The sequence below is a fragment of the Peromyscus eremicus genome, chromosome 10 (assembly GCF_949786415.1).
Source record: "Peromyscus eremicus chromosome 10, PerEre_H2_v1, whole genome shotgun sequence".
Classification (NCBI taxonomy): Eukaryota; Metazoa; Chordata; class Mammalia; order Rodentia; family Cricetidae; genus Peromyscus; species Peromyscus eremicus.
In genome coordinates this window covers 2,088,254-2,101,949 of record NC_081426.1, presented here as the reverse complement: position 1 = coordinate 2,101,949, position 13,696 = coordinate 2,088,254, and the positions used below count along the sequence as shown (strand labels likewise).

Below are 13,696 nucleotides of genomic sequence, written 5' to 3'. Positions count from 1 at the left end.
GAAGAAGACCTCGAGGATTTACTCCAAAATGAGGTACAGGCAAATATTGTGGACATGTAGCACATTTCTTAACAATTTGATGAGTAGTTTCTCTTGTTAAACCAAATTGTTTTCTTAAGGTTTTACTATTTTGATGATACAAAAAAGCATTTTTTTTGCTGAGCAAGCCCAGCTTGAGATAAAGCAATCAACTGAGTAAATTTATCAGCTAAAGCATTACCTTCAGACAACAGACCAGGAAGATTTGAACATGCTCTAGTATGTCCCATAAAATATGGCAACTTACTTAAATGAATGACATCCTGAATTTGTTGAAATAACATTCTTATTTGCTCATTAATAGTTTTAATATAAAAACAGTTTTTATAACTTGAAGAGCTCTATAAATATAGTGACTATCTGTATATAAATTAAATGAATTATCTTTAAGAATTTGAAAAACCAACAGCTCAACTCAGCAACTTGAGCTGAATCTGGAGTAATTTGAACTACATATCCTTCACCATTAATCACATAAGCCTCTTTTCTATTAGAAGAACCATCAGTAAAAAACCAAAGCAGCATCTTTCACTGGAGTATATATTAATACTTTAGGAAAAATAAAAGAATGCATCTGAACAAACTAATAGTTGACCAGCAGGATAATGATTATCAATTTGACCCAAAAACTGAGCAAAAGCAATTGCCCAAGAATCATTATTTTGAAATAGCCAGTCAGTTTGTTGTACAGTAAATGGAACATTTATTACATTTGGTTCCTTCCCAAAATACCTTCTAGAATCAATCCTATCCCGTTTTCCTGTGGCTCATGCTTCTCTGGCCATCACCTGGCAAAACTGTTAAGATCCATTAACCCTCAGCTGTTTCCCATGATCACTTCATGTCTTTAAGACCATTATCATCTGGGAGACTCTTAAATTGCAAAGTTTACCTGTCAGAGCAAGGGGCATTCTTGTGTATAAAAGTATTGAGATGCTGCTTTAGTATTTTATTAAGCATTATTTTTAAATCCTATCTTATATAAACCTTATTTTTATAACATGAATTATCATATAGAAATCTATCCCAATCCAAAATAAATGAGGATTGTTGCCTCCTTAGTCTAAAAGGAGATACAATGAACAAATTCTTTAACCTTATTTAAAGATTGTTGCCAGCCATGTGGCTGCCCACTTCATGATGAGGTCACCAGCCAAGATGGAGGAAGACCATGTGGTTGCTGTTTAAAGTTAAACAGTAGTTACATGGACACATACACACAGTTGGATCCAACTTTCATTCATACCCATAAGTCACATACATGTCCACATACATACACATGTATATATTTCCATTTTTAACATAAACGTTTTTCATTGAAGAATCATCAGCTATTTTTAAGATGAAGAAAACTAAATTAACATAATGTGGTTAAATCCCACATATATCTTGTAGTTTCCCTTCAAATTCAGCAAAGTTCACATCCCCTCTGGCCCTCTACAACTTACCATTTACCTTCAGGTCAGGCTTTTCCCTGTGTTTGCTCATCTGGTTCAGCCAGACATAGATAAATTCCTTTTTTCCCTTTCCTATCATTATTCCAATCTTTCACTGTCTCTGGCTTTTCATACAACATGTAAATTTCCATCAAAGTCCTTTTGCTTTTGTGATTTCTTCATAGCAGTTTAGATCATTGCACAGTTATAACACTTCAAACAGGAATAGAAGAATATAAATATATATGCACATATCATAACAAAAAATTTATTTTTGCACTAATATATAAAAACCTGTATCAATGTGAAACATTTCAGATTAGCAGCAGTTTTTCTTATCTTAATCAGAAATAATTTGTGGGCTGGAGAGATAGCTCAGGGGTTAAGAGCGCTGACTCCTCTTCCAAAGGACCTGAGTTCAATTCCCAGCACCCATGTGGCAGCTCACACCTGTCTGTTACTCCAGTTTCAGGGGACCCTGACACCAATGGCAAAACAAAAATGCACATAAACATAAAATAAAATATTAAAAAAAAAAAAGAGTAGCAGTGCTTTTTTAAAATCATCCTGGGGGCTGGAGAGGTGGCTCAGAGGTTAAGCGCACTGGCTGTTCTTCCAAAGGTCCTGAGTTCAATTCCCAGCAACCACATGGTGGCTCACAGCCATCTATAATAAGATCTGTGCCCTCTTGTGGTAGGTAGGCACACATGCAGACAGAATACTGTATACATAATAAATAAACCTTTAAAAAAAATAAAATCATTCCTGAGTGAGGTAACCCAGACGCAGAAAGACAGACATGGTATGTACTCACTCATAAGTGGATACTAGATGTAAAGCAAAGGATAACCAGACTGCAACTCAGAACTCCAGGAGGCTACCTAGTAAAGGGAACCCTAAGAAAGACACAGGGATCGCCCAGTGACAGAGAAGTGGATGAGATCTACATGAGCAAACTGGTATGTGCCACCATGGTTGGCTATATTGTGCATCAAGCTGAATACAGCTAGGAGATGTAACATGAATCTTAAAGGGTCTTATTAATAATAATAAAAAAAAACAACAACTCAGGAGCCAGATATTGGGGTGAATGCTAGAAGATCAGAGAAACAGAACCAGCCACAGCTAACCTCACCTCGCCAATTCCTCAGCTGATCCTGTTTCCTCAGACTGGAAGTCTCTGAGTCCTCATCCGGAATCAATCTCAGCTGAACTGCTACTCAAAAGCCTAAAAGCTTAACCAGGCTCTAGTTCCTGGTCCTCATGCCTTATATACCTTTCTGCTTCCTGCCATCACTTCCTGGGATTAAAGGTGTGTGTCACCATGCCCAGCTGTTTCCAGTGTGGCCTTGAATTCACAGAGATCCAGATGGATTTTTGCCTTCGGAATGCTAGGATTAAAGGTGTGTGTGCCACCATTTTCTGGCCTCTATATCTAGTGGCTGTTCTGTTCTCTGACCCCAGATAAGTTTATTAGGGTGCACAATATATTGGGGAATACAATATCACCATATTTCCCTTTTTTTGTCTAAAATTTAAAAAAGCTTATAACTAATACAAGAAAAACTATATCCAATAAGTATGTACAATATATACGGTCAAGAATTACATTAATAATGTCTAGTCCATTAACATTTGACAGATTCAGACAAGAAACTCCATTATATATATTAACAATGTCCAGCCCATTAACATTTGACAATTCAAACAAAAAAAAGATCATTACTTGTCCTATTTAAAACAAGTAGTTCCTTTTTAAAAGTAGATTCAATAATCTCCCTTTTTATCTTATCATATCCATATTCTCTTTTTTTAGTAGATCCAAAAAATCTACCTTTTATCTTATCATTTCTATATCTTCCTTTTTTTCAGAGTAGATTCAGTGATCTACCCTTTTCTATATCCTCTTTTTCTTTTTTTTTAAACAAGAACCTTGATCTAATCTCCTTTGTTTAGCTTTTTTATTTTGACCATTAACAATTAATAACTTGTATCCAACCATAGTAAACAATGACAATATCCATAACTCATTAAATGACCAAAAACCACCCACCTCACCTCTTGGGAATGTGGGCGTTGTGTTAAAATTACTTCCTGCTTTCTGGGGGTGAAGACATCTTTAGGGAATCCTGAATAGAAGATTTTTGGGTTAATTGTCAAGTCCTGAGAGAGTTAGCTGTATCATTTGTCCAGTCGCTGCATAATGAGAAAATGCAGGGCTTGTTTCAAGTCCTTGTTCAAGTAGTCTATCAGGCTGGATCATCTCAGCTAGCCATCTCGAAATTGTCCTGAGCAGTTTGTAGTCCAAAGTCGATCTTTCCATGGTGTTAATCAGCTTAATGGCTTTACCATAGTCCACGTGGAATTCTCATTGTGGGATCCTGTCATCTTTTTGAAGATTTCAAAGTCACTGTTAGGTGTGGTCATGGTTCCCTGCAGATGTGTGTGTGTGTGTGTGTGTGTGTGTGTGTGTGTGTGTGTGTGTGTGTGCGCCCCTCTGTAGTTTGGAGCAATCAGTCTGATAAATGTCTGTATCTTGGAACCATGATGTTCTTCCCTAGAAGAGAAAATCTTCACAGCAATTTCTCCCCACCATTTGTCTTGCCAAACTTTTCCAAACTGGCCTTTGCCGATGCTTTCTTGTAACACGATGGTCCTGACAATTCTTCTCTGAATAAGCAGCAATAAACCTTTCATCCCTGGTAACAGTATCACCGCAATCACCAACTCGATGAAAAGGAGCCAGCAACTCGGAGCAGCAGCTGCTGCCTCCATGTTCCCACACCACCTTTTGTGGCTTGGCCTCAGTCGAAGCTTCTCCTTAGCAAGCCTCCTAGGCTGGCCTCAAACTCGGGATCCTCCTGCCTCTGCCTCCTTCAGTAAATCCAACCAGTGTGCCACCACAACCGGCAACATGTAGCTTGGGTCTAAGCTGGGGCCTGCAAGGCCACAGGCAAGTAGCTTTTTCTCGAATTCGTACCACGAACATTGGGCGCCAGATGTAGCATGAACCTTAAAGGGTCTTATTAATAAAAAAAAAAAACCCTCAGGAGCCAGATATTGGGGTGAACGCTAAAAGATCAGAGAAGCAGAACCAGCCACAGCTAACCTCACCTAGGAGCTATGTAATCAATTGCGGTGTTACCAAAGTCTGTATTGAGTCTGTAAGTCTCCTTTTCCTAGCACGTCTTCCGTTGACAGAATGAGGTCATGCCATAATCAAATGAACAGCTGATAGAAGAGCACAGACGTCCTTTTTAGACTGTGAACTGGTTCTCTATGTCCTCCTGAGATGACTCAGACTGTTGCTTGTTTTAGTGTTTGTTTGATCTCATGGATTTTAAAATATTTGAGGCAGTCAGCCTGCTGCATTTATTTTACTTACTATCCAAGTGTGGGCTGGTAAGAGCTTTCTTTAAAATATGTTTTGAGATTATAATATAATTATATCATTTTCCCCTTCCATTTCTCTCTCCAGACCTTCCCATGTACCTCCTTCCCCTTACTTGCATTCAAATTTATGGCCTTTTTTTCTTTAACTGGTGTGTGTGTGTGTGTGTGTGTGTGTGTGTGTGTGTGTGTGTGTCTAAATTCATAAATATAACTTCTCAGTCTGTATAATGTTAACTTGTATGTATATGTTTTTAGAGCCAACCATTTGGTATTAAATAACCAATTGGTGTGCTCTTCTCTGAGGAAGATTTTTTTACTCCACTGTCAGTATTCCTGTAGTTGTTTGCCTGGGGTTGAGGACTTGTGAGCTTTACCCCTTCCATGGTAGCACGTCTGTTGTTATCATCCTTGTTTAGCTAGTATTTGTGTAGCCATGTTGGTGAGACTTCAAGGGTGTGGCCTCTGGCATTTATTTCTAGGACACACAGTCTTATAGCAAACTCCCTGTTGAGCCGTAGGTGCAGGAGTTGTGTTGTAGATGTATCAGTTGGGATTGGTCTCCACAGTTTGATTGGTTGTGGTTTTCTGTAATGATCACCTTATGTTTCAACGAGAAGTTTCTATGATAAGGTCTGAGGGTCAGGTATTTAGTATATAACTAGGAATTATGCTGGTTTATGAGAAACTGTTTAAAAACTGTTTTCATATTCCTTATCACAGCCTTAGTGCTAAGGTACCCCCCCACCTCTCTTTCTCTCTCTTCCCCTCCCTCCCTCCCCTCTCTTCTTCTTCCTCCTCCTTCTCCTTCTTCCTTCTTCCTCCTCCTCCTCCTCCTCCTCCTCCTCCTCCTTCTTCTTCTTCTTCTTCTTCCTTTCTCTCTCTCTCTCTCTCTCTCTCTCTCTCTCTCTCTCTCTCTCTCTCTCTCCCCCTCCTCTTCTCTCCCCCACTCTCTTTCTCTGTGGCTTTTGTTTTGAGGTAAGGTCTTTATATGCAGCTCTAGCAGACCTATAACCCACCCTGTAGACCATGATAGCCTTGAACTCACAGAGATTCTCCTGCCTCTGCCTCCCCAGGACTGAGATTGAAGGCATGCACCAACATACATAACATTGAAGCTTATTCTTTTAACATTTTCCAAGACCTTTTGGAAACAGCCATTTTTTTTAAAGATTTATTTATTATGTATACAGTGTTCTGTCTGCACGCATCCCTGCAGGCCTGAAGAAGGCACCAGATCTCATTACAGATGGTTGTGAGCCACCATGTGGTTGCTGGGAATTGAACTCAGGACCTTTGGAAGAGTAGCCAGTGCTCTTAACCTCTGAGCCATCTCTCAAGCCAAGGAAACAGCCATTTAAAAAAAAAAAAGTTACTATTCCTTTTAGTGGGAAATAGGTTTTGTTTTTTTATTTTTTTTTATTTTTTATTTTTTGAGACAATATCTCACATTGTCATCTAAACTGGCTGGGAAGTCACCATGTAATGTAGCCCAGGTTGTCCTTGAATTTACAGTGGTCATTCTGCCACTGCTTCTTGAGTGCTTGGGTTATAGCCATTTACTATCACAGTGGTAGAAAATAATGATTAGAAACCACAAATTAACATTATGAAAATTGGATATTTTAAGATTTATTTTTATTTATGTTGTGCACTGCACAAAGTGGATGTGGTGTCATATTCATTGCATACACAGATACGGAGTGTGTGCCATGTGTGTGCTGGTGACTGGGAATGCCAGAAGAGGGCAGCAGGAATCCTCTGAAGTTGGAGTTACAGGTGTTGGTGAACTGCTCGATATGAACGCTGCAAACTGAACTCAGAGCCTTTGGAAGAACAAGGAGCACCCTCAACTACTGAGCCATCTCTCCATCCCCTGAATTTTAATTAGACTTTCAATTGAATAGAAATATTCAGTTGTGTAACCAAGTTTATTTTGCATGTTTTTTATGGCTCATATGACATAATTCTCTGTAAGTGATAGCATATCACAAAATGAGGTATAACTGGACTCAGGACATAGCTCAGTTGGTAGAGTGCTTGCCTCACATCCATGAAACCCTTGGTTTGAGCCCTACCACTGCACTAAATGAATGTGGTGTCCAGACCTATAATCCTAGCTCTTTGGATGTGGAGACAGGAAGATTAAATTCAGGCCCAGCCAGGGCTACAGGAAACTAAGTCTCAAAATCAGTAACAACAGATGCCTGGAGACAATGAGATTGCTCAGTGAGTAAAACCACTTTCCACAAAATCTGACAGCTTTTGTTTAATCCCCAGAAGTCCTCTGAGTGCCAGTGTATGCTGTGGCACGGGTGTGCCCATATACATGCATACATCATACATACAAAATTAAAATTTAAAGATGTATGCATGTATACATTTATTTACCACTTATTTTTAAGATGTTTCTATGTAATACTTATCTTTCTGCCTTAGAGACTTACCTTGAGAACCAGTGCCTTAGATTTTCCAAATAGACTCATGTTTGTGTATACAACCTTAGAAGCTAACCTTAATCTAGATACTACTCCACAGGTAAGTCGGATGCCTGGCTCTTAACAGGTTCTTGAGCCCATCAAATTGTTAGACAACACTAAAATAGCATGTGTGTTTTCATCTGTATTAGGTAAAACAAATTATTTAGTTATTAATAGATTATAAAAATCCTTCTTGAACGTATAAGTTAGTATTAACTTAATTACTAGGTAATATTTGTGATTTCATACTTTTGAGATATTTCTATAAGATTGTTTCCTGAAGCTAGAGTTTTCCTGCCTGGCCCACAGTCAGGACAAATCTCTGTCACCTGCCAGTCCCACAGCCGCTCAGACCCAACCAAGTAAACACAGAGACTTATATTGCTTACAAACTGTATGGCCGTGCCAGGCTTCTTGCTAACTGTTCTTATATCTTAAATTAATCCATTTCTATAAATCTATACCTTGCCACGTGGCTCATGGCTTACTGGCGTCTTCACATGCTGCTTGTCATGGTGGCGGCTGGCAGTGTCTCCTTCAGCATTCCACTTCCCAGAATTCTCCTCTCTGTTAGTCCCTCCTATACTTCCTGCCTGGCCACTGGCCAGTCACTGTTTTATTTATTGACCAAGCAGAGCAATTTGACATACAGACAGTCCCACAGCAGTTTCCTATGAGTATCTTCTATTAAAATAGAAAATTCCAACTTGCTTTAGAGTTCTTCACTATTAGTTTAAAATCTTAACATTTAAAACTGAAGTGTTATTTTTATAGTCTTTGGTATTAGATTTCGATCACTGTGACAAAATACCTGATATAAAAAGTAATAAATAGGAAAAACTGATTTTGTTCACAGTTTCAGTTATTTCTTATGTATATGGGTATTTTTTCCTTCATGTATGTCTGTTCACCATGCGCATGTCTGGTGCTCAAGGAGACCAGAAGAGGGCATCAGATCCCTGGAACTGGAGTTACCATTGGTGGTGAGCCTCCACATGGATGCTGGGAACTGAAGCCAGGTCCTTTAGAAGCACAACCTGTGCTCTTAATCACTGAGCCATTTCTCTAGCTCCTCCATTGGTTCTTGGCATGTGATGAAGCAGAACTTGATGACTTGGAGCATGTGGGAAGCAAAGCTGATCACCTTCTGACAGCTGGGAAGCAAAAGAAGAGAGAGTGGAGGGTGCAGGGATCCCAGCTTCCTTTCAGGGCAGGGATCTAGCTGGTTAGTTCCTTCAGTCCCCTTCTTGCAATACCACAGACTGGAAAGAATGTAGCCCAGCAATTGAAGTGCTTCCCTAAGTGTGTTCAGTGCCACAGCACAATGGGTTTAATCCCCCCATGAGTCAACATGGAAGTTAAAGTCTTGTCAGGAGGTGAGGCAAGGTCTCACTGTCCGTATGTCGCCCTGCCTGGCTGAAAATGTGCATTTCCGCCACAGTTTATCTTCAGTATTGTTCTTCCTTCCTCCTTTTCTCCTTTTATCTTTGCCAAGTCCCTTCTTGTTTGCTGTTTTATCAAACTCCACATCTCTCCTTTTGCCTTCCCGATCTTTTATGATTTCTTCTTCCTTTCTTACTGAAATTTCTAGGCTAATAAAAGTTGTATACTACAAATCCACTGTAACCAAGAGTTTCCCAGTGAGATCTGTGCAGTCCTCATTAGTACATCATAATCACTTCTTCTGCTAGGACTGCCTTTGTATTTCAAAATACAAATTTGTCTTAACACAAAGAGAAGATCAGAGTCATGTATGCAAATTTTATACAGCTAATAAAATTAATATGGAATGCTACTTGAAATTCTATATAAAGATTCTTAACTTTTACCATTTGGATATTAAAATGATTTTAATCTTACTAGTTGTCTTTTGATTTGAAATGTTTTGTCTGTTAAGTATTTAATATGCTGGTTTTGTGATTTAATTTTGTCTAGGTTGAAATTCTTGAAAATGAAATTATTCAAGAAAAGCAAAGTCTTCAGAATTGTCAAAATTTAAGCAAGGATCTAATGAAAGAAAAAGCTCAGCTTGAAAAAACAATTGAAACACTCAGAGAAAATTCAGAGAGGCAGGTTCGTGTATTTTTCATTTAAACAATTGTTTTAAAGTAAATGTTCATACACTACTACAAGGAAACCTACTGGGACTTTTCAGACTTCAGACTAACTGCCATAACTCCCCCACGTGTAGTTTGGCTTCTGCCACTTCACTGTAACCTGGTGTCTATCACAGTTCAAAATGTTAAGTCATCCAGTGCATCCAGCTGTTTCCAGAAGTCAGCAATCTGTAAATTCTCACTTGTGTGTCGTTCTGAGTAGTGTCGTGAAATCTTTTCCCATTCCGGGCTGTGCATATGAATGGTTTTGCCCAAAAAAGTTTCTCCTGTATATCCACTATCTGCCTATTACTGCTTATTACCCTTGTGTCACAATGTTTTCATTCAGGTCACTCACATTTTACTTGATAATGGCCCTGAGTTGCAAAAGTAGTAATATTAGCAATTCATATGTCAGGGAAACTGATAAGTGCTTCCTTAAGATGAGAAGTTTAAAGTTTTCCATGTAGTAAGGAAAGGAAAAATACACTGAGGCCTATGATAAAATTGTTGTTAACCTCTTACTGTGCCTAATAAATTATCATCAGTAGAGTGTATGTGGAAACAAAACAGTACTTACAGACTCAGAACTCTTTGAAGTTTCAAGTGTCCATGGGGGAATCTTGAAATATATTCTGTCTGGTTAGGGAGGAATTGCTATATTGTTTCATATATTCTATACCATATTAGAAATTTTGAAGAGAAGCTTAGAAAAATTTAAACTGCAAGTTTGCTTAATAAGAATTTATTATAAATGTTCTTCAGTTCCTGTGCTTTTCAAGTATCTGTAGAATAGCACTGCAGATTTTAAGGAGAAGTTGGAGAAAATGCACACTACCCCCTCCCCAGTAACGAGGAAGGAATGAGGTGGCAGCAGACATCTTGAAACTCAGAACAGGTTATGCATTGGATGGATTTGTTTTTAGACATACTAGGTCATTTTGTTGTTTATATGTTACCCAGTTAAAATTTCCTTTTAGAAATGATTACACATACACACAAACAAATAAAGTACACATACTTAACAAATGACCCACCTTGTGTAGGCAACTTAAAGATTATTTAAATGAAAATTAAAACCTTAGGTCTTTAAGGATATTTGAAGTAGATTAACTCTAAACAATCTGAAGATCATTTTGATTGTAAATGTTTTTCTGTTAGATAATTTTTTAGATTGCAAAATCCCTAAAAACATGAATTTTAGTGGTGTGACAAGTAAATATACGAAGTGGTCTTTTAGTAAATATTTGTCAGATTAAAATAGTAAGCCATACACTCTAGTATCCATGTTCTTTCCTTGTTAGTTTTTGATAGTTTAAAGACTGTGTTTATTCATTGTAATTTTACATTTTATTTTTTTAATTAGATTAAAATATTGGAGCAGGAAAATGAACATCTGAATCAAACTGTATCTTCCTTACGACAGCGCTCCCAGATTAGTGCTGAGGCAAGGGTGAAAGACATTGAAAAAGAAAATAAAATTCTCCATGAATCTATCAAAGAAACAAGTGGAAAACTAAGCAAGGTTGAATTTGAAAAAAGACAAATGAAAAAAGAATTGGAGCATTATAAAGAGAAAGGAGAACGAGCAGAAGAACTGGAAAATGAGTTGCATCATCTTGGAAAAGAAAATGAATTGTTACAGAAGAAGATAACTAATTTAAAGATTACTTGTGAAAAAATCGAGGCATTAGAACAAGAAAATTCCGAGCTAGAAAGAGAAAATAGAAAATTTAAAAAAACTTTGGATAGCTTTAAAAACCTTACTTTTCAGTTAGAATCCCTAGAAAAGGAGAATTCCCAACTTGATGAGGAAAACTTAGAGCTGCGAAGGAGTGTGGAGTCTCTGAAGTGTGCGAGCATGAAAATGGCGCAGCTCCAGCTAGAGAACAAGGAGCTGGAGAGTGAGAAGGAGCAGCTCAAGAAGGGCCTGGAGCTCATGAAAGCCTCCTTCAAGAAGACAGAGCGCTTGGAAGTGAGTTACCAGGGGCTCGACACAGAAAACCACAGGCTACAGAAAGCTCTAGAAAATAGCAATAAAAAAATCCAACAGTTAGAGAGTGAGCTACAAGACTTAGAGATGGAAAATCAAACATTACAAAAAAACCTGGAAGAACTGAAAATTTCTAGCAAAAGACTTGAACAATTAGAAAAAGAAAACAAATCATTAGAACAGGAAACTTCTCAACTCGAAAAGGACAAGAAACAATTGGAGAAGGAAAATAAGAGACTCCGACAACAAGCAGAGATAAAAGATACCACACTAGAAGAAAATAATGTGAAAATTGGAAATTTGGAAAAAGAAAACAAAACTTTATTTAAAGAAATTAATATATATAAAGAGTCCTGTGTTCGTCTGAAAGAACTAGAAAAAGAAAACAAGGAGCTTGTGAAAAGAGCAACTATTGATATTAAAACTTTGGTTACATTACGTGAGGTAAATATATTTACCTAAACTTATGGCAAACATTTTTTATATTTGTAGTCCATGTTTTATTGAACCCATTTTTAATTTGTATCATCTTTTCTATACTTCATGTTATATATTTTGGAATTAGAACTAGAAACAATTTCTAACTTTCCTATTGAGATGAAAAGTTTAAATTACATTTTTAAAATGTTAGTAATAAGGTAGTATTAATTAGAGTGAGTGTTTTTAGAGGGACTTGGCTAAGGAGTCACATGTAGACTATACTCAAATTGATATGATTTTCACAGCCAATCATTCAAATACTATTTTTATCTTTCCTATTGGCAAACAAGTTCAGAAATATGAACTTACTCAGAATCAGAGTTAATAAAAGAGTTGAATGTCTGTATTCATTCTCAGCTCTTTCAAACTCCAAAGCTCTGTGAGTTTTGAGAAGCCTGAGAATAGAAGTCAGGTTCAGCTTAAACTGCAACACTGAAGTACTGAGAATTCTGAAATAATAAGATTTGATGGGTGATATATCCTGTAATACTTGCTACATCAGAAACATGTCAGAAAATAGTCTGTGCTCAGTGTCAAGTATGGGGATGGACATTGGCATGAGGACAGGGATACCTTACAATTCTGTGGTCTGAATTCCTAGTATGAGGCATTAAGAAGGAACGTGCCAACATGAGCAACAGGCCAATTAAAAAAAAAATGTCCCTAATTCTTCAGATGCATGTGTTAGGCCTCTTCTACCACAAGAAAGATTTGTCATAATGGAAGGGTGTTAGATCTCACGTAAGTTCATAGGAACAAATGTGCATATAATTTTTTATGCTTCATTAAATGTTTGAATATTTACAGTTTTCCAGCCTTTCTTGTATGTTTACCAGGAAAGAGTTTCCTCTTATTTTATAACATAGCAATATAAAGAAGCAGTAGTACAAGGAAAGAGGATTATTTCTAATAAAAATGTTTTTCAACAGTATTTTGAACAAAAAGAGATTATTAAGAAATGGTTTCAGCTTGGGTGTAGTATACTACTTAGCTACTTCTTGGTAATAAAAGACAGTGTTAGTGAACTTTCTTATCTGGTTGAAATGATGTCTTCTGTTGTAGTAATTACAGTCTTGACTGACTTTCTTTTCTTGACATTTGAGTGAGTTGTACATTCTTTTTAAAACAAGGACTTAGTAAGTGAAAAATTGAAGACGCAACAAATGAACAATGATCTCGAAAAATTAACACATGAGCTTGAGAAGATAGGTTTAAATAAAGAGCGACTCTTACATGATGAGCAAAGTACTGATGACAGGTGAGTACTAGGAAATAGCTGTAGTTTTTATCTGGGGAAATGTTGCCCAAACAATACCTTTTTGTTTCTGGTTCCTTCCTTGTTTTGGAGAAAGTTCTGTAAGAACAGAAAGAAATAATAAAGACAACCCAGTAATTTATAAGAAAACAATTTCTATAAAAGCAAGATGCCTAAAGTGGCAGAAGCTTAGAAACTGCCTTTGAGAGTAGAGTGAAGAACCAGCCAACAAAACATTCCTCTCAGGAAATAAGCAGTTAGCTAAGCATTTCATTTGTCATTTGGTTAAGTGGCTCAGTTCTTTTATTTTGTTGCTAGACATTGACTGATAGGGGGAATATATGAAAGAAAAATATATATTGAGACACAATGTATGAAAATGATGTGGACAAACAGTATAAAAATTACTCTTTAACTTTTAAAATGGTTGATACAGATTTCTTTTAAAATTTCTGACCATGTAATCGTAGTTTTTTAGTTAGGATTAATCTGATTTTGTTTTGTCTTTCAAGACAGGTTTTCTCTGT

General features: G+C 37.2%; 1 protein-coding gene across 10 annotated transcripts in view; it reads left to right on the top strand.

The window, feature by feature from the left end:
* Ccdc88a (coiled-coil domain containing 88A) overlaps positions 1-13,696 on the top strand; it is a 176,272-nt gene that overhangs the window by 99,730 nt on the left and 62,846 nt on the right. For all 10 annotated transcript variants that reach the window (XR_009381759.1, XR_009381758.1, XM_059275204.1 and 7 more), the window contains 3 exons: positions 9,281-9,418; positions 10,808-11,878; positions 13,045-13,172. Coding sequence is in view for 8 of the 10 variants with exons in the window: in XM_059275204.1 (XP_059131187.1) it covers positions 9,281-9,418; positions 10,808-11,878; positions 13,045-13,172 (1,337 nt within the window). In the remaining 2 variants the exon portion in view is untranslated. The remainder of the gene's footprint in view (positions 1-9,280; positions 9,419-10,807; positions 11,879-13,044; positions 13,173-13,696) is intronic.